The 26,483-nt window shown below is 42.8% G+C and overlaps 1 protein-coding gene across 1 annotated transcript in view; it reads left to right on the forward strand.

Moving 5' to 3' along the window:
* The first annotated feature begins 4,931 nt into the window (after nucleotides 1–4,931).
* Nucleotides 4,932–26,483, forward strand: part of ISM1 (isthmin 1) — an 89,634-nt gene continuing 68,082 nt past the window's right edge. The window contains exon 1 of the mRNA XM_079944027.1: nucleotides 4,932–5,171. Within this exon, the coding sequence (XP_079800153.1) occupies nucleotides 5,040–5,171 (132 nt within the window). The 5' untranslated portion in view covers nucleotides 4,932–5,039. The remainder of the gene's footprint in view (nucleotides 5,172–26,483) is intronic.

Raw genomic sequence — 26,483 nt, forward strand, 5'->3', positions numbered from 1 at the left:
AACTGTGATACAAATGAACTTATTTACAAAACAGAAACAGACTCACAGACATAGAAAACAAACTTATGATTACCAAAGGGGAAAGGGGGTAGGGGAGAGGAGTTTGGGATTAGCAGATACAAACTACTATATATAAAATAGATAACCAACAAGGTCCTACCGTATAGAAAAGGGAACTATATCCAATATCCTGTAATAAACCATAATGGAAAAGAATATGAAAAAGAATATGTATATATGTATAACTGAATCCTTTGCTGTACACCAGAAACTAACACAACATTGTAAATCAACTATACTTCAGTTTTTTTTTAAAAAAAAAAAGCGTATTTCTAATCACAAAATAGCCTAGATAGGGTGTTCTGGGCAGAGTTGGAATGGGATGCCTGTTCCAACTAATCATTCCTCTCAGGTCATCCCGGACAGAAACATCCAGCCGGCAGACAAGGGAAAAAAGAGAGGCTCACACACAGGAGATTTTTATGGGCTAGATATGAAAGTGGCATCCATCACTTCCACCCACATCCTATTGGCCTGAACCCAGTCACATGGCTGTATCTAACTGCAGAGGATATTGGGCAATGTAGTCTACTGTTAGGGCGAGGAAGAAGAGGAAACAGGTTTTGGTGAACACCTAGCAGCCTCCACAACAATCCCTAAATGCTAATTGTTCTTACACCCAGAAAAAGTCTCTTGTTTTGACTTTGTAAATCTGTTTTACACCTCACATAGAGTATGCATGTGTTTAACGTTTTTTTGATTCAGTCCTTATCTTTTTGGGATACATACCGAAATATGTACCAGTGAAATGATATGATGTCATGGATGTGCTTCAAAATAATCTGAGAATAGAGGGTGAGAATACAAATGAGACAAGAATGGTCATGAGTTCTGTTGAAGCTGGGTTATTTATTATATTCTCTTTAGTTTTGTATATATTTTTTAAATTTTCCATAATAAAAAGGTTTTTTTTAAAAGAGTACACTAAAACTACTCTTTGCTGTCTTCCAACAGTTTTTAGAAAAAAATACATAGTAAAAACAATAAAATCCTGACCATAATAGACTACAAGATTGTCTTCAATGACATTTACTATAGGTACACTGGCTTATTAATTTCTCTTGCTTTACCCAACTATTCCAGTAAAATAAGCTTGTCTGCAAAAGAAATGGACCGATAATAAAAGATAACGTCTGTGAGATAATAGTATAATCAAGACAGAAGAGTTAATATTCCTAGGTCAGCTACTTATAGTAGGAACAGTTTAAGAAGAGTTAATTTACTGGGTAGGGTCTGTATAAAAACCACATTTGTTACATTCATTAAATAAACATGAATTTAGCATCTACTCCATGCAAGGCACTGTGCTCAGCACTAGAAATATAATGATGAGGAGGCAGCCGTCCCTGTCTTGAGGATTGTACTTGTCAGGACGGGTTGAACTAGCTGCATAGCAAACATCCCCAAATCACAGTGGCCTTGAACAACAAAGCGTATTTCTCACTGTGCAAGGTTAAATGCAGGTATTCCTGGTAGCTCTCGTTTGAGCAGTAACACAGAGATTTGGGCTCCCTCCACCTCAGAGTCCTCTGCCATGTAGAAAGCAAAGAGAGAGTGTGATAGATGATCACTCGGGTTGTTTTATGGCCAGACCTGAAAGTGACAGAGCTCTCCACAGTCCCATCTAGACCCAGTGTTGCTGGAAAATGTCCTCTAGCTGTGAACACAGGAAGAAGAAAACTGGATACTGGGGCAAGGGGGATGCACTCTGGAATGTTCTACCATAAAGATGACACAGGTTTAGTGAAAACGCAAACATGCAAACAGACCCATTCTACTAGGGCATAGTAAGATCAATAATAAAGATATGAATAAGGTGCTGTGGGAACTCTGTAGAAGGAGGTAGGATTTTAAAAACTTGTATCAGCTATTGGTATATGATTTCCTAAATGTGCTTGAAACTTAATTTGCTTGGGCTACTAAATTTGTAATTCTTTTTTCCCAAAAATTACAATCCAGTTTTCCCTAACTCCTCAAGAGTAGAGCACTGCTGGTAGCCTGTTTGGCAACGGTAGTCACAGAGCATGGAGGTTTATCAATACTAGTTATGTGTACTTACTAGAACATAAACTCACCTGGAATCTGGATCTCACAGCATGTAAGAATTTTAATAGCATTCATTCATACATTTGTTCAACATTTTATAAAGACTTCTGTCCCCAAAATTCAATTTACAATTTTTACAACGTTTTACAAAGACTTTGATCTCCAACCCTCCTTTTATAAATTTACAAGAATTTACACTCACTGCAAAGATTTCTCTCCAAGGTTTTTTTAAAAGTTATTTTTCCTTGGGATAGAAAAATGTTAATTTTAGATGAGAGTAGAGGTCGTTGAGGCTCACATGTGGGGACTGTGTGTGATGGAAATGCAGGATAACAGCAGTAGCACCTGGATTCTAGTTTAGACCAGCCTGCCTCAGGCAACAGGAAAGTCATTTGTCCCTGTGTGCCCACATCACAGTCTGGCACAACTGGGGGTGAGAGCCAGCATTAAACTCTCTCTGCATACAGGATTCTAGTTTGCCATCTTAATTTATATATTCCATCCATGTGCTGATTATCCTGCACTCCCCCACCCTTTTCTAAGTGATTCTAATTAGAAAACACGCAGGAGGAACCTTGTGGGATCGCAAAACCGCTGCGATCTCCTCTTTGATCTGCCATCTGAACCAGGGACCGCGTATTGTTTCCAATTCTTCCCCAGCGCTGCAGTTGACAATTATTGGCATCTTACAGCCTGGGGATTGCAGTAAGATGCCTGACAGGACCGGCTGCCTAAACATTTAAAGCACTCACTCCCTCCAAACATCTCCCCCTTCCCAACGTCCCCCACAAAAAAAAAAAAAAAATTACTGAAAAGGAAAGAAATCGAATGCTTTAAAAAGCTGTCCATTTCTTAATAAGATGCTAGGGTTGGTTGGGGTTTTAAAGATGCTCACAACGCAGCTCTAGAGTAGCAACTAGCCCTTCTTGACCCTGACACAAATAAAACCAACCAGCATACCATACCTTAACCACTGCCACGGTGGCCCGAGGAACTTTCGGAATGATGAAAGTGTATTTTTGTCTTAATTTGGGTAAGACTTGGGTGAGGTGCCTTGCGTAAAGACGTGAACTCGGAAGGTAGTTGACTTAAGAACCTTACTTCAGTTTGTAGGGATGGGGGCGGGGGGAGGGGGCGTGCCGGGGAGAAAGGTTTGTTTATTTATTTAATTTCAGTCCCCAAGGGAGAATGGAGAGGATCCATTCCGGGGACACTGGATTCCAGAATGCGAATTGGGCTTGGAAATTTGCGAAATTTGTGAATGCCTAGGCTGAAGGCTCCGCTCACGGGGAGGAAAGGACTGGGCGGGCACAGGGGAGGAGGGAAGGAGGAGGGGGAGGCGGAGGAACAGCAGTATAAAAGGCCCCAGCCAGAGCGAGCGCCAGCCACTCCGAGCCTCCTGGAGAAGGCGGGAGCCCGAGCAGGACGCGCCGGTGCCGCTGCGGTGATCTGAGCCCGGCACTGGACCCGGTTCTCTCTTGCATCCGAGGAGAGGACCCCTTGCCCTCTGCTCGACCCTCGAGCCCTTCCACTCGCCGGCTGCCCCCTGCAAGGCATGAGCTGCGCTCGGGAGCCCGAGGCTTCAGCGCGGTCATGAGGCGCTGGCCGGGGAGCGGCGGCTGTGCGACGGCAGCCCCCAGGTACCCTCCGGGCGCGGCGCCTCCGGGATGAGACCCCCGACACGCGACTGCCTGAGCTGAGATTTACCCCCAGTGCCCCACCTCCGTTCTGCGCGCCTGAGCTCGCGGGCACTCGGCCCCTGCAGCTTCCCGCCGAGACACCTGCGCCCTGGACCAGACGGACGCCCAGCGAATCGGACTCGCCTGCCTTCCCAGGCTCTACCCCGCGCCGCGGGCGCCTGAGCAGAGGTGCTCAGAGAGCGGGCGGCCCACCGTGCGGGAGCGAGTGTCAAGACCTTTCTGGAACGAAACTCTATCTTCTCCCTCATACATACGCACGCCAGCTTGAGGGAGGGGCGCACAGTCGCAGACAGACACCTGGCTGGTCCGGCACCCTCTCCGTCTCCAACACCACAACTCCCAACTCCACCTTGTCAATAAAGGTTTCTAAACTCGCCCAGGCACCCCCCCTCCGCCCCGCTACCCACAGCCCCGAGGCGCAGTGCGCACAGGGCTCGGCCCTCGCCGCCCACAGCGACCTCGGCAGCGGTGGCGCACAGCCCAGCAGGCGGACGCGGACTCTGGAGGGGCGCGCAGGTCACCTCCAGACAGTGACAGCCCCCGGGTGCCGGAGCCCCCATCCAGAGCCGGCTCACCCTAAGACTCGGCGGCGGGGCGGCGCGGCCCGCGGCCCGAAGGAGCGCAGGGAGGAGGGGAGGTGGTTCGTCGGGTGAGTGGCTCCGGGCGGCAAGGGCGGGGGAGCCCAGCGTGGAGGTAACTCTGGGCCGCCACTGAAGCCCTCCTCCTCCTCCTTCTCCTCCTCCTCCTTCTCCTCCTCCTCCTCCTCCCCGCGCTCCTCTGGCGGCCGCTCCCGCTCCAGCTGCGGCGCCGCGGCCACATCTGGGGCGCCCATGTGCGCTCGGGGGCTCGGCTGCGCCCGCCCCGCCGTCGCCCCCGCTGCCCCCTGCCCGCAGGGTGGTCCCCGGCCCGGCCCGGGCCCCTGGCGGCCCGTTGTCCCCACCGCCGCCGCCGCCGCCGCCGCCGGGGAGCGCCGGGGTTTGCTCCGCAGCCAGCTTGGACGCCCCCGGCCCCGCCGTGGCTCCGCCGTGGTGCGGCGGCGGCGGCGGCGGCTCCTGCTCCCCCGGCCCGGCGCGCCCCGGCGCGCCCAGGGCCAGCCCCGCGGGCTCGGGGAGCGGGGCCCCGGCGGGGGCCGAGGCGGGAGCCGCGCCGCCGGGCTCCCGGGCTCCGACTCCTCCTCCCCCGCCGCCGCCGCCGCCCGCCGCGCCGGGTCCTAAAGCCGCGCGCCTCAGGAGGATGGTACGCCTGGCGGCCGAGCTGCTGCTGCTGCTGGGGCTGCTGCTGCTCACGCTGCACATCACGGTGCTGCGCGGTTCGGGAGCCGCCGACGGGCCGACCGCGGCCAACGCCAGCCGGACGCAGCTGCAGGTGAGTGCGCTGCTGGAGAGGGGCGCGCGTGGCAGCGGGGAGCCGGGTGGCGGGGAGCTGACCTAGCTAGCACCTGATGGTAGCGAGGAGGCGGGTCCCCGCCCCACCGAAGAGCATCTGTTTTGGCAGCAGTTTTGCCGGGGCCACAGATCTCCGGCTGAGGCGGAGCGGGGTACGTGCCTGGAGGCTGGACCGCTTTGGAGGTCTGGCAGGCACGCTCCTCCAGGTCGTCTGTCACCAGGTACCTGAGGGTGCTAGCTTGAGATGGGCGGAGGAAGTGTGGAGTATGTCTGTGTTTGCTTTGGGGTGCTGCCACTCTTTGGTTACCCTTTAGAGACTGAGTAACGTTACTCTGGGAGGAGGGGGAAGCGGAAGGAGACTTTAGGATAAATCCCCAAACTGGGTTTGGGAGGAAGAACCCCAGTGAATCTGCCCCCTCACAAAGCTACGCAAAGGTCAGCAAATAATTTCCCCGAAGAGAATGGCCAGACATCCCCTGTTCGCCCACGTGGTCCCCATGCCTCCCTTATACCTCCCCAGCCAGGCGGAGGGCGTGGAGTCAAGCCACCGGTTGTACTTTGGCCCGGCGTTACCTGGGGCTTTTAAACTTACAGCAAAGACTTCTTCCAGCGTTCTGCCCCTGTTGAAGGTCTCCTTAGGAATGGAATTCTGATGGTCTGTGCAGCTCCAAGGCAGGGGAGGGGGTCGCAACTGGGGAGCGGGTAGTGGGCGTCAGACACAAGAGGAATTCTCTGGTTTCCAAATAAAGGATTGTCCAGGTAGGGATTTCCTGCCGTTGTCTTGGGAAGAAGCGCCTTTCCTTGGCTCTGTCAGACGTGTGACAACTGTCAACTTGGGGCATGGGTAGAAGTCAGCAGGGATTTTCCCAGGAAGCAGCGGGAATTCTCTCCTAAAATCTCCTCCTCAAACAAGCCCCTCTAAAACTCTTTATGTCTAGATAAGCATTATTCATTGTTCCCAAAGGGCTTTAAGACCATTGCCCCTATTAGTTCATTTCTCACATCTTTATGTAATTTGTTGCCTGAAAACCCTACTGTTGTAGAGAGAAGGAATTCACTTAAACACTTCCACAGTGCTTACCATGTGCTAGTTTTAAGTGCTTTACAGAACTTAACCGATTTAATGATGTACTATGCTGTTAATATCCTCCCCTGATAGATGCAAAAACTGAGGTACAGAGGTTAAGAAACTTGCAAGGTTTACACATTCCAAACTCTTGATTAGTTACACCATGTTTTCTCTCTGCCAGGATGTTATATAGACTAAAGCAAAGTGATCCTTACACACAAATGCAAAACCAGGAATGAAAAAGTATGCACCCCAGAGCCTAAAGTTCTTTTAAATTGGGAACATTTCCGAAAATGTCCTAACTTTATGAGGCCCTCTTCTCTTCTCCTGTGGGCAAACAGGTACAGTGACAGCCTGACGGGATTCCTTTGGGGAAATTGAAGACACCCCATTCTGTAGATGGTGGTACACCGACACACTCTAACACTGTAAGAACAATTCCTAATATCTTCGAGATTTCTGGAAGTCACATTTTATACATGATGCTTTCTTTTCTCGTGGACTCATGAAAAGCTGTAAAAATGATGTTCTATGGAAAAGTAAATTCGGCAGATTCCTTTATGAGGTGTTTGCTATCATTAGAATAACCTAGGCTTGGCCTTTTCTGTTTGACTGGTAAGGTGATGAGAGAAGCAGCTGGTGGATGTGGCAACTGCAAAGGGGAAGTGGATTAAATTCTCAAAAGAGCGTGTGGCTGAAGAACTGTCCCAAGAGGGCAGAAGAAATGGGGGATTTAGAAAGAGTAACGCTCCTAGGAGTATCTTGGGTCCCAAGTAGCTGCTAATCCATCAGCTTTCAGCTTGTTTTGTAATTGTGTTTGGTTATTCTGTCCACTCAATGAACTTATTCAGGCAGAATGATGAGTTTAACAGTTTAGTTCATAATTTTACTCTCTTTTGTAATTTGTTATTATAAAAGTTTTATATTCTTCCTGACTGAAGTTATTTCTTTGGCCCTCTGACGCTCCAAAGGTATTATGATTCAAATGGAGAGAATATATTCCTTCAAGTGAGGAGGTCTGCAAAAGACATTTATTAGTTTATCGTTTTCAGGGCCCAGGATGTTAATTAGCTAGTAGCAGGTGTATTTGAAAACAAAACTGTGGATGCCATATTCTTTCTGTTTACCGGTCATGTTTAACCTATCTTTTTTTTTTTTTTCCGCTTCATTGGGTCTTTGTTGCGGTGCACAGGCTGCTCATTGTGGTGGCTTCTCTTGTGGAGCATGGGCTCTAGGCACATGGGCTTCAGTAGTTGTGGTGCTCAGGCTCAGTAGTTGTGGCCCACGGGCTCGAGAGCACAGGCTCAGTAGTTGTGGCACCCGGGCTTAGTTGCTCCGTGACATGTGGGATTTTCCCGGACCAGGGATTGAACCCGTGTCCCCTGCATTGGCAGGTGGATTCTTAACCACTGCGCCACCAGGGAAGTCATAACTTATCTTAACTAACTACATTTAAACTTAAGTTTGCTGCCTCTGGGTTATCTTAAGCTGCTAAAATCATTCTTTGTAACCGGAAAGTTCATCAATCCTTACATTACATTATTTGTGTTGTTATCTCTGTTTAAAATATTCTGAAATATGAGGTTGGAGTCAGAAATACACAATGGTAGCTTTCTTTTCCCAAATTGTAGTATATTTGGGAACATTTAAAAGAGAATGCACCTTTATTAGAGATCTGGCATATCAAGGGCACCCAACAGTAAGAATAACAATAGTAGCTAAGATTTGTCAAGTGCCTTTTATGTGTCAGACACTGTTCTTAGCACTTTTCATATATTTTCTTTTTAAATCCTCACAAAAATCTCGTGAATTAGGCATTATCGTTATCCCTGTTTCAAATGAAAAAACTGAGGTTGGGTAACTTGCCCACAGCTGCAGAGCCAGAAGCTGCTTAATTTGTTGTTGTTATTTTATAAGTTTAAAAATCTTTGAAGAATATTTGTATTCCAAGTTCTTGAGAAAGTCATCCTGCTGGCTACAAAAGAGAAAAAGTCTTTTAAGAATTTACATTTTCTTTCTTTCTTTTTTTTTTTCAGGGCTTAGGTTTTGGGGGTTTATTTATTTATTTATTTATTTATTTATTTTTATTTTTGGCTGTATTCGGTCTTTGTTGCTGTACTCGGGCTTTCTCTAGTTGCGGCGAGCGGGGGCTTCTCATTTGTGGCGGCTTCTCTTGTTGTGGTGCACGAGCTCTAGGTGAGCGGACTTTAGTAGTTGTGGCTTGCAGGCTCGAGAACGCAGCCTCAGTAGTTGTGGCGCCCGGGCTTAGTTTCTGGGTGGCATGTGGGATCTTCCCGGACCAGGCCTCAAACTCGTGTCCCCTGTGTTGGCAGGCGGATTCTAACCACTGCACCACCAGGGAAGTCCCTAACAATTTACATTTTCAAACACATCTTGACAGTCTTATTGTGTCAAATATGAGCATATCTATCTATCTAAATTATATATACATACATAAACACACATATATAAACATGATCTAACATGATTTTTTTGGTAGTTTCAACATAGTAGGAGATATGTTTTTTGACTCTGTAAGTGACTGTCTCTGTACTCTTAGGTATACTGTTATGAGGTGGTAGTAAAATGCTTTGAACACACTATTTCTAGTGGTTATGTGGCTCATAAAAATAATAAATAATGATGTTAGTCTTTGTACTGTTTTCAGTATTTTAAAACATCTAATAAGAAATTTTACAGTGGTCAGCAACAGCTGTATACAAATGCACAGAAAAATCAACTTTTTTCACTTTTGAATGAAATCTTACCTCCTCTGGTGTCATGTTGATCAGATACTCAGCTTAGTTCTTTCATATGTCTTTAATTGATAATAGTAAGAAAACAAATATATATATATTAAAAAAGCAGTCTGGAAGACAGAATATCCCAAAATATAGAACCACAGGCAATGATAAGAATAATGATAATAATAGTATCCCTTTTACTTGAAATTCAAATGAGTGTCTCTCTACTAAATCTCAGATTCAGAAGCATGAATTTCTACAGATTTTACATAGTAAAGCTAGAACTCATTAAAACAATGAGATTTAAGGAAGTGTTAGAAATCATCACATTGATCATTTTTACAATAACATTAAAGCAAACCAAACTCTGAAATGTAACTAAATGTCTTTGTTCTCTAATTCCTAACTACCATCTTTATCAGTACATTCCTCCGTCATCCCTCTACTTGCCTTCAACAAAACTGCTCAGCATCTTGTACTCACTGCTTCAGACTCACAAGTTGATCTGAGCTATATTAATAACAGTAAAAGCAAAAGCAACATTTATTTGTACTTAATGCTACTGAGTTTCCTTACAATGACCCTATGAGATAGATAGTATTTATATACCCATTTCACAGATGATGAAATTGAGACCTGGAGAGATTTGAGTAACTTGCCCAAGGCCACACAACCAAGGTTGGCAGGGCCAGGATTCAGACCCAGCGAGGCAGGAATTCTTGTTCCAGTTCATCAACAAGATGCCTCCAGCTCTGATACAAGTCAACAGCCATTGTGTTTCTCGTTTCATGACTTGCCTTGCCCATTTTCCAGGCAGGCTGTCTGCTTTTATCTCAGGTATTCTTTATAAATTATGAATAACTGTCCCACTTAGCTATTGCTATATAACAAACCATCCCAAAGCACAGTGTCTTAAAACAATCACATTTTATTTGCTCATGACTTTGTGTGTTAGCAGTTTACCCTGAGCTCAGCTGGGTGGTTCTTCTGCTGACCTTGCTTAGGATTATTCATGTGGCTATAGCTTTCTGTTGGCTTGACGTAGGCTAGATGGTCTAAAAGGGCCTCACTCCAGACACTATAAAACTCTTAGAGGAAAACATAGGCAGAACACTCTATGACATAAGTCACAGCAAGATCCTTTTTGAACCACCTCCTAGAGAAATGGAAATAAAAACAAAAATACACAAATGGGACCTAATGAAACTTAAAAGCTTTTGCACAGCAAAGGAAACTGTAAACAAGATGAAAAGACAATCCTCAGAATGGGAGAAAGTATTTGCAAATGAAGCAACTGACAAAGGATTAATTTCCAAAATTTACAAGCAGCTCATGCAGCTCAATATCAAAAAAAAACAAACAACCCAATCCAAAAATGGGCAGAAGACCTAAATAGACATTTCTCCAAAGAAGACATACAGATTGCCAACAAACACATGAAAGGATGCTCAACACCACTAATCATTAGAGAAATGTAAATCAAAACTACAATGAGGTATCACCTCACACCAGTCAGAATGGCCATCATCAAAAAATCTACAAACAATAAATGCTAGAGAGAGTGTGGAGAAAACGGAATCCTCATGCACTGTTGGTGGGAATGTAAATTGACACAGCCACTATGGAGAACAGGATGGAGGTTCCTTAAAAAACTAAAAATAGAACTACCATATGACCCAGCAAACCCACTACTGGGCATATACTCTGAGAAAACCATAACTCAAAAAGAGATATGTACCACAATGTTCATTGCAGCACTATTTACAATAGCCAGGACATGGAAGCAACCTAAGTGTCCATCGACAGATGAATGGATAAAGAAGATGTGGTACATATATACAATGGAATATTACTCAGCCATAAAAAGGAATGAACTTGAGTTATTTGTAGTAAAGTGGATGGACCTAGAGTCTGTCCTACAGAGTGAAGTAAGTCAGAAAGAGAAAAACAAATACCTTATGCTAACACATATATATGGATCTAAAAAAAAATGGTTCTGACAAACCTAGGGGCAGGACAGGAATAAAGACACAGACATAGAGAATGCACTTGAGGACAAGGGGAGGGGGAAGGGTAAGCTGGGACGAAGTGAGAGTGGCATGGACATATATACACTACCAAATGTAAAATAGATAGCTAGTGGGAAGCAGCCACATAACACAGGGAGATCAGCTCAGTGCTTTGTGACCACCTAGAAGGGTGGGATAGGGAGGGGAGTGGGAGATGCAAGAGGAAGGAGATATGGGGATATATGTATATGTATAGCTGATTCACTTTGTTATAAAGCAGAAACTAACACACCATTGTAAAGCAATTATACTCCAATAAAGATGTTAAAAAAATAAAATAAAAGGGCCTCACTCATATGTTTGATGGTTGGTGCTGGCTGTCACCTATGCTCTCTCTTCATCCTCAAGGAAGTTATTCCACATGTCTTTACATGGTGGACTCAGAGCAGCAAGAGAGTAAATCAGAAATTGCAAGGTCTCTTGATGAACTTGGACAACTTCAGCCACATTCTACTGGCCAAACATACCACTTGGTCATCTCACGTTCTAGGGGACCAGAAATAGACTCCTCTTGATGGGAGGACCAGCAAAATAACATTGCAAAAGAGTGTGTATTCAGTGATGGAAGGAGTCATTGTGGCTGTCTTTGCGAAATAGCTACCATATTGACCTTTTATCTCATATACTTTGCAAATGTTGAACCAATCTTTCACTCATTTTTTAACATTGTTTATGCTACTTTTGGCCATGCACAAACTTTCCACTCTAAATATAATCAAATCTGAATCATTTCCATTATGACTTTTTGTTTTCTTGCCTTACTTGAGAAAGGGTTACTCAAATAAGGATTGTCAAAATCTTTAAATATATTTTGTTCTAACAGTTTTATAGTGTTTTTGTTGTTGTTGTTGTTTAGAACTACAATCTACTTTGAAGTTATTAGTGGGTTTTAGGTTTAAGATAAAGATATAACTTTGTTTTTTGTCCAAGTGAGTAGCCACTTCTATCATATTTGGTAAATACTCCATTCTATATTTGTTGGTACAAAATATCAGTTTTATCACATGTTAAACAAATTTTCACATATATGTTAGTCTATTTCTTTACCTTCATTTTTCTATTCATGTACAAACACCACACTTTTATTTCATGTAGCTTCACAGTATTTTTTAATAGGACAAATGCCCTGCATTAACATTCTTTTTCTTTTTTTTTTTAAGTATTAAAAAACATGTATTCTTGAACAGAAACTTTTTTATTTTTTTTTTTTAGGATAACAAAGCTATTTTAGTATTATTTAAAATAAGAACAACCTTTAAACCGTATGAAGTGGGCAATAGGGGAGAAGCACGCCTTCCTGAGAAGGGTTCTCCGAAAAGGGTCTTCTCAGGGGCAAAGGCAGCAAGGGTGGGTGGGCAGGAGGGAGTGCAGGCCTGGACGTCAGCAGTGCTTCCTCGGGGTGGGCTCTGCAGCTAAGAGAGGTGGCTCTGGGGCTTGGCAGCTCCTGGCTGGAGTGGAGGGAGCTGGCCTGGCGGTCTGTGCCAATGACTCAGGCAGGGGTAGGGCAGGAGTCAGCTGGGTAAAAGAAATGTGGGTTTGAGTGTCAGGAGGAGGTGGCCTTGGCTCTCAGGACTCAAGGGGGACGTCAGGCTGCAGGAGGCCTAGGCCCAGGAGTGCTGATCCGCCCCCATCTCTCCAGCGAGGCTATGTGACTGTGCCCTGGGCGGGTGGGGGGTGGGGGGCCTCACAGCAGGGTGGGCGGCAGACAGGCAAGGCTCAGGCCAGGGCTCAGTGTCCTCTTCTCGGAGGCGCTTGCACCCGGGGCAGATGCTTCTTCTCAGAGGCCCCGGCCTGGGCACAAAGACAGGGACCACTCCATTCCTCATCACGGGCCGGAAGGCCGACAGCCTGGGCTCGGGGCTCTCAGACCTGAGAGGCCCGTCGAGCCGCCTTTGTCCTTCCTCGCATCGGCTGAGGGCCCTCAGGGCGGTCTCCTTGGCACAGGGGTCCGGGGACTCCTGGCTGGGCGGACACGTGGACAAGCTGCTTAGGCTTTCAACGGGGGCGGTATGGATGTCCACCAGGCTCTGCGTGTGGCAGAAGAGGCGGGCGTTCCACTGGGACCTCATCGTGAAACCGTTGCTACATGGCCGGAAAACCCCAGCCCCGAGGAGGTGCGGAGGGGCGGCCCGCTGGGAAGGCGCCTCCAGCCTTGGGGCACCGAGGACCCGCGGACCTGGTAGTACTTCCAGCTGCGCAGGGCGGCGGGGAGCGGCTGCCTGCTGCGGAACCAGGGCCCGTGATCCTGGTGGCGGCGGCGGTAGCACAGGATTTGGCACCCGTCCCGGCCCATCGGGAGGCAGGTGCTGCGGGCGGGCCCGATCCATGGGAACCATGGGGACCAGCGCTTCCGGGCGTGGGCTGGCTACATGGCCTTGGCCGTGCCCAGGTACATGCTCAAGTAGCTGCCCATGCTCGCGGGTCAGCGGGGTCGGACCTTCGACGGGCTTTGGCTTCTGGGCGGCCCCGAAGTCTGTAGACGCGAAGCTTACGGCGCTGAGGCGACCGTTGGCATCGGGGTGTGGGACGGTTCGTGGGGCGTCGGAACCTCTGGGCACGAGGTCCTGCGCGCGCTAGGCCGGGGCCTCACGGACTCATTTGGGGCCTCGCGGACCCACCCGGGGCCTCGCGGACCCGGGGCCTCCCGGACCCGGGGCCTCGCGGGGCGCCCCTGTGTTCTGAGCACAGGGGATCCTTCAGCTCCCACTGCTGGCCCAGGCGCTTGGCTCTGGGTGGCGGGGGAGCCCTCCACATTTTGCCCTTGACATTTAAAGGGAGAAAATATAATAATTTGTACCAGGTTCTGAAAATTGACTGAAGGGCACTCTCTTTCATTACTGTAAAAATAAACAAAATGCACTTGAATGCTCCTTTAAGGAAAAAGAGCGAATTTACTTGTATTTCTACAGAGACTGTGTGCTTCTTCTAGAATGGTTGCTAATGTCACTTTTTGTAATTTTATTCTTTTTTTTTTAACATCTTTATTGGGGTATAATTGCTTTACAATGGTGTGTTAGTTTCTGCTTTATAACAAAGTGAATCAGTTATACATATACATATGTTCCCATATCTCTTCCCTCTTGCATCTCCCTCCCCCCCACCCTCCCTATCCCACCCCTCCAGGCAGTCACAAAGCACAGAGCCGATATCCCTGTGCCATGCGGCTGCTTCCCACTAGCTATCTACTTTATGTTTGTTAGTGTATATATGTCCATGCCTCTCTCTCGCCCTGTCACAGCTCACCCTTCCCCCTCCCCATATCCTCAAGTCCATCCTCTAGCAGGTCTGTGTCTTTATTCCTGTCTTACTCCTAGGTTCTTCATGACATTTTTTTTCTTAAATTCCATACATATGTGTTAGCATACGGTATTTGTCTTTCTCTTTCTGACTTACTTCACTCTGTATGACAGACTCTAGGTCTATCCACCTCATTACAAATAGCTCAATTTCGTTTCTTTTTATGGCTGAGTAATATTCCATTGTATATATGTGCCACATCTTCTTTATCCATTCATCCGATGATGGGCACTTAGGTTGTTTCCATCTCCGGGCTATTGTAAATAGAGCTGCAATGAATATTTTGGTACATGACTCTTTTTGAATTTTGATTTACTCAGGGTATATGCCCAGTAGTGGGATTGCTGGCTCATATGGTAGTTCTATTTGTAGTTTTTTAAGGAACCTGCATACTGTTCTCCATAGTGGCTGAACCAATTCACATTCCCACCAGCAGTGCAAGAGTGTTCCCTTTTCTCCACACCCTCTCCAGCATTTATTGTTTCTAGATTTTTTTTTTATTTTATTTGTTTGTTTTTTTTGTTTGTTTGTTTTGCGGTATGTGGGCCTCTCACTGTTATGGCCTCTCCCGTTGCGGAGCACAGGCTCCGGACAAGCAGGCTCAGCGGCCATGGCTCACGGGACCAGCCGCTCCGCGGCATGTGGGATCCTCCCGGACCGGGACACGAACCAGTGTCCCCTGCATCGGCAGGCGGACTCTCAACCACTGCGCCACCAGGGAAGCCCTGTTTCTAGATTTTTTGATGATGGCCATTCTGACTGGTGTGATGATATCTCATTGTAGTTTTGATTTGCATTTCTCTAATGATTAATGATGTTGAGCATTCTTTCATGTGTTTGTTGGCAGTCTGTATATCTTCTTTGGAGAATTGTCCATTTAGGTCTTCTTCCCATTTTTGGATTGGGTTGTTTGTTTCTTTGTTATTGAGCTGCATGAGCTGCTTGTAAATTTTGGAAATTAATCCTTTGTCAGTTGCTTCATTTGCAAATACTTTCTCCCATTCTGAGGGTTGTCTTTTCGTCTTGTTTACGGTTTCCTTTGCTGTGCAAAAGCTTTGAAGTTTCATTAGGTCCCATTTGTTTATTTTTGTTTTTATTTCCATTTGTCTAGGAGGTGGGTCAAAAAGGATCTTGCTTTGATTTATGTCATAGAGTGTTCTGCCTATGTTTTCCTCTAAGAGTTTGATAGTTTCTGGCCTTACATTTAGGTCTTTAATCCATTTTGAGCTTATTTTTGTGTATGGTGTTAGGGAGTGATCTAATCTCATACTTTTATGTGTACCTGTCCAGTTTTCCCAGCACCACTTATTGAAGAGGCTGTCCTTTCTCCACTGTACATTCCTGCCACCTTTATCAAAGATAAGGTGTCCATATGTGCGTGGGTTTATCTCTGGGCTTTGTATCCTGTTCCATTGTTCTGTCTTTCTGTTTTTGTGCCAGTACCATACTGTCTTGTTACTGTAGCTTTGTAGTATAGTCTGAAGTCAGGGAGCCTGATTCCTCCAGCTCCGTTTTTCATTCTCAAGATTGCTTTGGCTATTCAGGGTCTTTTGTGTTTCCATACAAATTGTGAAAATTTTTTGTTCTAGTTCTGTGAAAAATGCCAGTGGTAGTTTCATAGGGATTGCATTGAATCTATAGGTTGCTTTGGGTAGTAGAGTCATTTTCACAATGTTGATTCTTCCAATCCAAGAACATGGTATATCTCTCCATCTATTTGTATCATCTTTAGTTTCTTTCATCAGTGTCTTATAATTTTCTGCACACAGGTCTTTTGTCTCCTTAGGTAGGTTTATTCCTAGATATTTTATTCTTTTTGTTGCAATGGTAAATGGGAGTGTTTTCTTGACTTCACTTTCAAATTTTTCATCATTAGTATACAGGAATGCCAGAGATTTCTGTGCATTAATTTTGTATCCTCCTACTTTACCAAATTCATTGATTAGCTCTAGTAGTTTTCTGGTAGCATCTTTAGGATTCTCTACGTATAGTATCATGTCACCTGCAAACAGTGACAGCTTTACTTCTTCTTTTCCGATTTGGATTCCTTTTATTTCCTTTTCTTCTCTGATTGCTGTGGCTAAAACTTCCAAAACTATGTGGAATAAGAGTGGGGAGAGTGGGCAGCCTTGTCTTGTTCCTGATCTTAGTGGAAATGCTTTCAGTTTTTCACCATTGAGGATGATGTTGGCTGTGGGCTTGTCATATATGGCCTTTATTATGTTGAGGAAAGTTCCCTCTATGCCTACTTTCTGCAGGGTTTTTATCATAAATGGGTGTTGAATTTTGTCAAAAGCTTTCTCTGCATCTATTGAGATGATCATATGGTTTTTCTCCTTCAAGTTGTTAATATGGTTTATCACATTGATAGATTTGCGTATATTGAAGAATCCTTGCACTCCTGGAATAAATCCCACTTGATCATGGTGTATGATCCTTTTAATGTGCTATTGGATTCTGTTTGCTAGTATTTTGTTGAGGACTTTTGCATCTATGTTCATCAGTGATATTGACCTGTAGTTTTTCTTTGTGACATCCTTGTCTGGTTTTGGTATCAAGGTGATGGTGGCCTTGTAGAAGGAATTTGGGAGTGTTCCTCCCTCTGCTATATTTTGGAAGAGTTTGAGAAGGATAGGTGTTAGCTCTTCTCTAAATGTTTGATAGAATTCACCTGTGAAGCCAGCTGGTCCTGGGCTTTTGTTTGTTGGAGTATTTTTAGTCACAGTTTCAATTTCAGTGCTTGTGATTGGTCTGTTCATATTTTCTATTTCTTCCTGATTCAGTCTTGGCAGGTTGTACATTTCTAAGAATTTGTCCATTTCTTCCAGATTGTCCATTTTATTGGCATAGAATTGCTTGTAGTATTCTCTCATGATCTTTTTTATTTCTGCAGTGTCAGTTGTTACTTCTCCTTTTTCGTTTCTAATTCTATTGATTTGAGTCTTCTCCCTTTTTTTCTTGATGAGTCTGGCTAATGGTTTATCTATTTTGTTTATCTTCTCAAAGAACCATCTTTTAGTTTTATTGATCTTTGCTATTGTTTCCTTCATTTCTTTTTCATTTATTTCTGATCTGATTTTTATGATTTCTTTCCTTCTGCTAACTTTGGGGTTTTTTTGTTCTTCTTTCTCTAATTGCTTGAGGTGCAAGGTTAGGTTGTTTATTCGAGATGTTTCCTGCTTCTTAAGGTGAGCTTGTATTGCTATAAACTTCCCTCTTAGAACTGCTTTTGCTGCATCCATAGGTTTTGGGTCGTTGTGTCTCCATTGTCATTTGTTTCTAGGTATTTTTTAATTTCCTCTTTGATTTCTTCAGTGATCACTTCGTTATTAAGTAGTGTATTGTTTAGCCTCCATGTGTTTGTATTTTTTACAGATCTTTTCCTGTAATTGATATCTAGTCTCATGGCGTTGTGGTCGGAAAAGATACTTGATACAATTTCAATTTTCTTAAATTTACCAAGGCTTGATTTGTGATCCAAGTTATGATCTATCCTGGAGAATGTTCCATGAACACTAGAGAAAAATGTGTCGTCTGTTGTTTTTGGATGGAGTGTCCTATAAATATCAATTAAGTCCATCTTGTTTAATGTATCATTTAAAGCTTGTGTTTCCTTATTTACTTTCATTTTGGATGATCTGTCCATTGGTGAAAGTGGGGTGTTAAAGTCCCCTACTATGAATGTGTTACTGTCGATTTCCCCTTTTATGGCTGTTCATTTTTGCCTTATGTATTGAGGTGCTCCTATGTTGAGTGCATAAATATTTACAATTGTTATATCTTCTTCTTGGATCGATCCCTTGATCATTATGCAGTGTCCTTCTTTGTCTCTTCTAATAGTCTTTATTTTAAAGTCTATTTTGTCTGATATGAGAATTGCTACTCCAGCTTTCTTTTGGTTTCCATTTGCATGGAATATCTTTTTCCATCCCCTCACTTTCAGTCTGTATGTGTCTCTAGGTCTGAAGTGGGTCTCTTGTAGACAGCATATATATGGGTCTTGTTTTTGTATCCATTCAGCCAATCTGTGTCTTTTGGTGGGAGCATTTAATCCATTTACATTTAAGGTAATTATCGATATGTATGTTCCTATTCCCATTTTCTAAATTGTTTTGGGTTCGTTATTATAGGTCTTTTCCTTCTCTTGTGTTTCTTGTCTAGAGAAGTTCCTTTAGCATTTGTTGTAAAGCTGGTTTGGTGGTGCTGAACTCTCTCAGCTTTTGCTTGTCTGTAAAGCTTTAAATTTCTCCATCAAATCTGAATGAGATCCTTGCTGGGTAGAGTAATCTTGGTTGCAGGTTTTTCTCCTTCATCACTTTCAGTATGTCCTGCCATTCCCTTCTGGCTTGCAGAGTTTCTGCTGAAAGATCAGCTGTTAACCTTATGGGGATTCCCTTGTGTATTATTTGTTGTTTTTCCCTTGCTGCTTTTAATATGCTTTCTTTGTATTTAATTTTTGACAGTTTGATTAATATGTGTCTTGGCTTATTTCTCCTTGTATTTATCCTGTATGGGACTCTCTGTGCTTCCTGGCCTTGATTAACTATTACCTTTCCCATATTAGGGAAGTTTTCAACTGTAATCTCTTCAAATATTTTCTCAGTCCCTTTCTTTTTCTCTTCTTCTTCTGGAACCCCTATAATTCGAATGGTGGTGCGTTTAATGTTGTCCCAGAGGTCTCCGAGACTGTCCTCAGTTCTTTTCATTCTTTTTTCTTTAGTCTGCTCTGCAGTAGTTATTTCCACTATTTTATCTTCCAGGTCACTTATCCGTTCTCTGCCTCAGTTATTCTGCTATTGATCCCATCTAGAGTATTTTTAATTTCATTTATTGTGTTGTTCATCATTGCTTGTTTCATCTTTATTTCTTCTAGGTCCTTGTTAAATGTTTCTTGCATTTTGTCCATTCTATTTCCCAGATTTTGGATCATCTTTACTATCATTATTCTGAATTCTTTTTCAGGTAGACTGCCTATTTCCTCTTCATTTGTTTGGTCTGGTGCATTTTTATCTTGCTCCTTCATCTGCTGTGTTTTTTTCTGTCTTCTCATTTTGCTTATCATACTGTGTTTGGGGTCTCCTTTTTGCAGGCTTCAGGTTCCTAGTTCCCGTTGTTTTTGGTGTCTGTCTCCAGTGGCTAAGGTTGGTTCAGTGGGTTGTGTAGGCTTCCTGGTGGAGGGGACTAGTGCCTGTGTTGTGGTGGATGAGGCTGGATCTTGTCTCTCTAGTGGGCAGGTCCATGTCTGGTGGTGTGTTTTGGGGTGTCTGTGGACTTATTATGATTTTAGGCAGCCTCTCTGCTAATGGGTGGGGTTGTGTTCCTGTTTTGCTAGTTGTTTGGCATAGGCTGTCCAGCACTGTAGCTTGCTGGTCGTTAAGTGAAGCTGGGTGCTGGTGTTAAGATGGAGGTCTCTAGGAGATTTTCCCCGTTTGATATTATGTGGAGCTGGGAGGTCTCTTGTTGACCAGTGTCCTGAAGTTGGCTCTCCCACCTCAGAGGCAGAGCCCTGACTCCTGGCTGGAGCACCAAGAGCCTTTCATTCACACGGCTCAGAATAAAAGGGAGAAAAAGTAGAGAGAAATAGTAGAAGTAGGAAGAAAGAAAGAAAGGAGGGAAGGAAGGAAGGAAGGAAGGAAGAAAGAAAGAAAGAAAGAAAGAAAGAAAGAAAGAAAGAAAGAAAGAAAGAAAGAAAGAAAGAAGAAAAGAAGGAAAGAAAGGAAGGAGGGAGGAAGGAAGGAAGGAAGGAGGGAAGGAAGGAAAAAAGACAGAAAGAAAGAAGATACAGTAAAATAAAATAAAGTTATTGAATTAAAAAATAATTATTTAGAAAAAAAAAAGGGACGGATAGAACCTTAGGACAAATGGTGGAAGCAAAGCTATACAGACAAAATCTTACACAGAAGCATACACATACACCCTCACAAAAAGAGGTAAAGGGGAAAAAACTATAAATCTTGCTCTCAAAGTCCACCTCCTCAATTTGGGATGATTCGTTGTCTAAAGGAGGGAAGGGAGGAAGGAAGGAAGGAAGGAAGGAAGGAAGGAAGGAAGGAAGGAAGGAGAAAGAACGTAAAGTATAATAAAGTTATTAAAATTAATTATTAAGAAAAAAATTTAAAAAAAAAAAAACAATGGACGGATAGAACCCCAGGACAAATGGTGGAAGCAAAGCTATACAGACAAGATCTCACACAGAAGTATACACATACACATTCACAAAAAGAGGAAAAGGGGAAAAAATCATAGATCTCGCTCTCGAAGTCCACCTCCTCAATTTGGGATGATTGGTTGTCTATTCATGTATTCCACAGATGCAGGGTACATCAAGTTGATTGTGGAGCTTTAATCCGCTGCTTCTGAGGCTGCTGGGAGAGATTTCCCTTTCTCTTCTTTGTTCTCACAGTTCCCAGGCGCTCAGCTTTGGATTTGGCCCTGCCTGTGCGTGTAGGTCGCTGGAGGGCGTCTGTTTTTTGCTCAGACAGGACGGGGTTAAAGGAGCCACTGATTCGGAGGCTCTGGCGCACTCAGGCCGGGGGGAGGGAGGGGTACGGTGTGCGGGGTGTGTTAGTTCCAGAATCTAGGAAAGCTATACTTAGCAGTATATGCTTACATTTTTCTTGGTGTGTACATGAGAACTAACAGTATCCATTTCAGTAGTGATATCATTATAGTTCCACGGCATTAATTGAAAACCCTTCTTTTTCCACTTTTGCACTTTAAATAATAAGAATTATCTGTTTCTTATAAAATTGTTAGAATTCACTCATTTTAGCTGTCTTGGGCTTGGTACCTCTTTGGTTGAGACCTCTGATTAATGTTCCATGTTATTCCATGGTCAGTAGCCTATTCAGATACTATAACTTTTCTCTAGTCATTTTTGATAATTTATATCTTCTCAGAAAATCATACATTCTACTGGAGTTTTACTTTATCAGTATAAAGTTTGTATGTAATACAAGCATATTTTAAAACTATTTCATGACTGCATATTGTTTATGATGTACTGTCTTAAATCTCTTTATAATACCTGTCAGATCAAGATGGTTAATTATATTATGAAAACCCTTCAAATCTTGATTTATTTATTGTTTACTTAATCTGCTGATTCCTCAAAAACCTTAATTGCATTCTGACACTACCATTGTGGGTTTGTTTGTTTCTCCTTATTATCCCCTTAATTTTCACTTTACTTGTTTAGAATCCATGGTGTTAGGACATAAAATGTCTTTTTTTTTGATGGTTATATTTTTATCAAGGTGAAATTCCTTTATATATATCTTTTTATTGACATTTGTCTTGAACACATTTTTTTGTTTGATAGTAATTTTGCATCTCCTGCTTATTTTTTTTCTCTTGCCATTAATTATGTGTCTTTTTCCAACCTTTATTTTCAACTTTTCTCTGCCTTTTTTGTTTGAATATCTCTCTTATTAATAACCAATAGCCAAATTTTCTTTTGCCATGAATATAACCCATTTATATTTATTGATTACTAATAGATTTGAAGGTGTATTTTCAATTTTATTTGGTGTTTTCAAATTTCCAATTTTCTTCATTTTGCCTCCCACCTTCCAATTTATTATCTCGTACTTTGACAAGAGAGTTAGCCTATGTCTAAACTTCCTCATCTGTAAAATAGGTATACAAAGACTATTTCCCAGTGTTATTGTAAGGATTAAAACACTGAATGCATGTAAGTGCTCTGTTAGAACTTGGCACTTAAACATTTAATAAGTATTTAAATATTATTTACTTTGCTCATAACCCCTCAAGTTTGGAAATTGTTCTATTTCTCTAACTCTTAACATTTTAACAAACAGATTTAAACTTACACTTTTCTATCAATGCTGAGAGCCAGTCAGTATTTATAACATAAACCTCCCCAAAACAAAATTCCAACATGCTTTTTCTTTCTCTTATCTCTATCTCTCAAATTTTAATCACATTATCTGAACATTTAGTGCTAGATCATTCCTTCTTCTTTGTTTCTTTTTTTCTTCCTTTTTTCTTTCATTCTTTTTCATTATATCTATCTTAGGAACAATTTCTTAGCAGTAGTATATTCTCCCAATAATTACTTAGACTTAACTATAAGATTTATTTATTTATTTATTTATCTGCTGCTGCTTCTGGAATCTCATATTCTCATTTTTATTTTGCTGGAATACATTCTCAATAAGTTCTCTCAGAAAGGTTTTATCACAGGATAAGCTCTCTGAGATCCTAAATTTTTAAGCACATCTTTATTTACTTCTCACATTTAAATGCTAATTTGGCAGTTGGCTATGTTCTATCTTGTTTCCCCTTAGAATTTTGAAGATATAATGCATTTTTTTTTACACCGTCTCATGTTTCAGTGAAAAGTCTGATGATATTTCTTTGCAGGTGATTTTTTTTTAAGTGGAAGACTTTAGGATTTTTCTCTTTATTCACAATGTTCGGAAATTTTATCTGTTTGTGTTTAGATTTAAGGCTTTAGTTGTTAGTTCTGTTCAGCACTTGGTGGACCCTTTCAATCTGAATCCTCAAGGTTGTCTTCAGCTTATGAATATTTCTTCAGTAATTTCTTTGCTTATTTCCAATATCCTTGTCCTCTCCTTCTGGAACTCCTGTTAGACTTTGAAACTAATATTGGGATTTCAAGATCTATCAGTCTTCCATGTCTCAATTTTTTTCTCTTGTAGTTTTATCTCTTTGCATTTTTCTAGTGTGTTTTATGTCTTACTTTAATCTTCCAGCTTTTGCCACCCTAGTGCTAGCTTTTTCACTCTTTATCAGTTTCCTGTCCTCATCCTTTTCACCCAGCTTCTATAGCTTCTTCTCTTTTCTTCCCTTCTTTTCTCTTCCTTCACCCCTCCCCCTCCTCTCCTCCTCTTCTTTTTTCTCTCTTTACATTTTTTAAAGTTTTTTAATTATGAATAATTTACATACAATGAAATGAATGCATCTTAAAGATTCAGTTCCAGTTTTTCACAATTATATATACCTATGTAGCACCATCAAAATTAGAATATAGAACATCTCTATCATCCCAGAAAGTCTTCTAGTGCACCTTTGTATGCAATTTACTCCTCCCACAGGCAACCAGTCTCTGACTCCTATCACCATGGATTAGTTTGCCTCTTCTAAATCTTCATGTAGATGGAATCATACTGTGTGCATTTGTGTGTGTGTGTGTGTGTGTGTGTGTGTGTGTGTGTGTGTGTGTGTGTGTCTGGGCTTCTTTTTCTTAATGTAGTATTTTTGACATTCATTCACATTGCTGTGTACATCAGCAGATTTCTCTTCTTTATTGTTGAGTGGTATTCCATGGTATGAGTATGCCACAATTTATTTATCCATTTCCCCATTGATGGACATTTGGGTTGTTTCTAATGGTTTGGATATTATAAATAAGATCATGTTAACTTTCTTGTACAAGCCTTTCTGTGGACATAGGTTTTTATTTCTTGTGAGTAAATACCTGCTAGTGAAACTGACACAGGCTCAGTTCTTTATATTATTATGGGAATTCCTCTAAAGAAACTCATGTTTTTGGTGATCTTTCTCTCACTTTCTCAGCTCTGTAATGTTTCACTTTCAATTGGTTACCGTTGGTTTCATATCTACCAGAAATCATTCCTTCTTCTGTAGATGTTCCCCTCTCAGCTTTCCACTTCTGTTGGGGATTTATTTTCATATTTCATCTCCTTTTTCAGCAGAATTTGGAGAAAGAAAAGAAGTAAACAAAAATGCTTAGTCTGCCACCTTGAACAGAAACACTATAATTTTATTCCTTCCTTTTATTTTCCTGTATACAAACCAGAAGAAATTTCTATTATTTGTGCAGCTGCTTCATTCATTCTTTTCCAGCCATGTTCTAAAAGGCATTGCTTTTTGAGGCCTGGGGACACCCTCAGAAGTCATGAGAACTGTCCATTCAGTAAAGAAGAATCTATTGTGGTTTTAAACCCTCCAAAGGAAGAATCCCACTTGTATTGATTTGGCCAAAAAATTCATTCGGGATTTCGGAAAAACCCGAGCAAACTTTTTGGCCAAGCCAGTACCTGTACAAGTACTTTTTAACAACCTTCAATGACAGAACATTTTTTTCTCTGATGTGTCCTTTAAATCTTTTATGATACGTCTTAATGTCATGTTTGCTTTTTTTCTTCCCACTATTCATTCACTTTTCAAGAAACATCTCATGCAGGACTTGAAGATTATTATTTAATAGTTCCTCTGTCTTCTCCAGATTTAATTATCTCAGTTTTTTAATTTGTCTTCACTGATCTTATTTTACAACGTTTTAATGGTTTCTGTGGTCCTCTTATTTCTCTCTCATCTGAGAACATCTTTCTTCTGCAATCCTTGGCTCAAGATTTTATGATTTATAAAGAAAAGGATGGTGATGAAGCCCCTTTCTTCAGTGACAGCTAAGGGTGTCCCTTTGTCTATACTCATCCCCCCAAAGACAGAAGATTATTTAGGGAGTGGGAATGAGGTTGTCCATTTAATTCCTGGGATAGTATGCAACGATGTTAAAGAAATAGCAAGGGAGTGTGTTACTGAAAAAGTCTCATTCTGCATTTTACTTAAACTTTGTCTGTACTCCTCTTCCATAAGAACTTCATAAGAAGCCCTGAACATAAAAGATATAAAGCCTAATTTCTTTCTTTCTGTGGTGTATCAGTGCAAAGGTTGGATGGGGCACAATGCTAATAAAATGAAGTCAACATGCTAGTGCCCGGTGTTCCCCTTGGGATTAAGCACTCACGGCCCACTCTAGTCACAGACTTGATAACATAAACTTATGGCTCTTTACCTTCCCTACCCTCTTTCCCTTTCTCCTACCAGAGCTTCCTGGGGGCATCTCCCAAGTATACCACTTCCTCTTTGTCCCAGGGTTTGATTCTGGGGGAACCCAAACGAAAAAAAGCACTACTCAAACATTTGCCGTGGGAACATGGCCATTTCTCTAGGTAGTGATGACATAGGAAAGGTACAGGGTGGAGTTTCCATGAGACACCTGCTGCTTCTTGTCGCTGTTAACAAAGCTGAAGTCTGTTAGCCTCAGAAACGGATGGGCTGCAGCAGCAACAGAATCAGGTTATGCCATCTTCTCCCAGAGCAGCTGGGAAGAGAGGAATTCCAAAATTGTAGGAATGGGAAAGTTCAGGCCTAGGGAAAGCCTACGAATCGCTGGTGTTTAGAGAGATGACTGTTGTTTTTCTCCTGAGAGCCTCGTCCGTCCCGTGCTTGTTTGCTATTTTAAGTGGGAGGATGAGCGACGATGGGAAGTCATCAGCGGTGTGTGGGACTGTCTTCTAATGCCTAGAAAAGGCAGAGGCTAGGGTGCTTTGATAAATGTAGCTTTGCATCAACTCCCCAGGCACAGACCAGCATGTGTCACTGGAAAGTTGTTTCTGTAAACTGAGTAGAAGTAAAAACAGTAGGTTAACTATCCCTTCTTCCTGTTGACCTGACCCATGCACATTTTAGTAAACCAAGTCATCTCACAGAGAGCATTGTCTATAGCTGACATACCTCCTTAGAGAGCAACACCCCTGGGCCCCCTGAAAGGAACAGTGCTGCAGGGCCAATGGAATAGGAGAATTCCAGGTTCGAGTATGGGGCTCTGGGCTGCCAGACTCACAGTTTGGGACACCCTGATCCCCAGATGTGCACCAGAAGTGACCTGGAAAAAGGAAGGTCAACTGTGAATTCAAGAGGCTACTTCCTACTGGATACCTCATCTCTATTTTTAAAAATAACAAGGTGTGGCTAGAATCCATATGAAGGATACAGGGAGGCTAGAAATGATGTCATAGGCCACCCAGATGTTACCTTACTCCCACCATCATCCAGAGAGAGTATTTGTGCCAAAGCCAATGAAACAAATAAAACACATGCCTTGGCTCCCAGCCACCTCTTAGAGATAGCGATGGGGAGACAATGAGGGGAAAATGGCAGTTGTGTTATTATTTTTTAAAATACAGCTTTACTGAGGTGTAATTGATATACAATGAACTGTGCATATTTAAAGTGAATAGTCTGAGGAGTTGACACCTGTGAAACCATCACCACCATCAAGATGATGAATAAATCTACCATCTCCAAAAGCTTCCCTGTGC

Source organism: Stenella coeruleoalba (genome assembly GCF_951394435.1).
Source record: "Stenella coeruleoalba genome assembly, chromosome: 15".
NCBI lineage: Eukaryota > Metazoa > Chordata > Mammalia > Artiodactyla > Delphinidae > Stenella > Stenella coeruleoalba.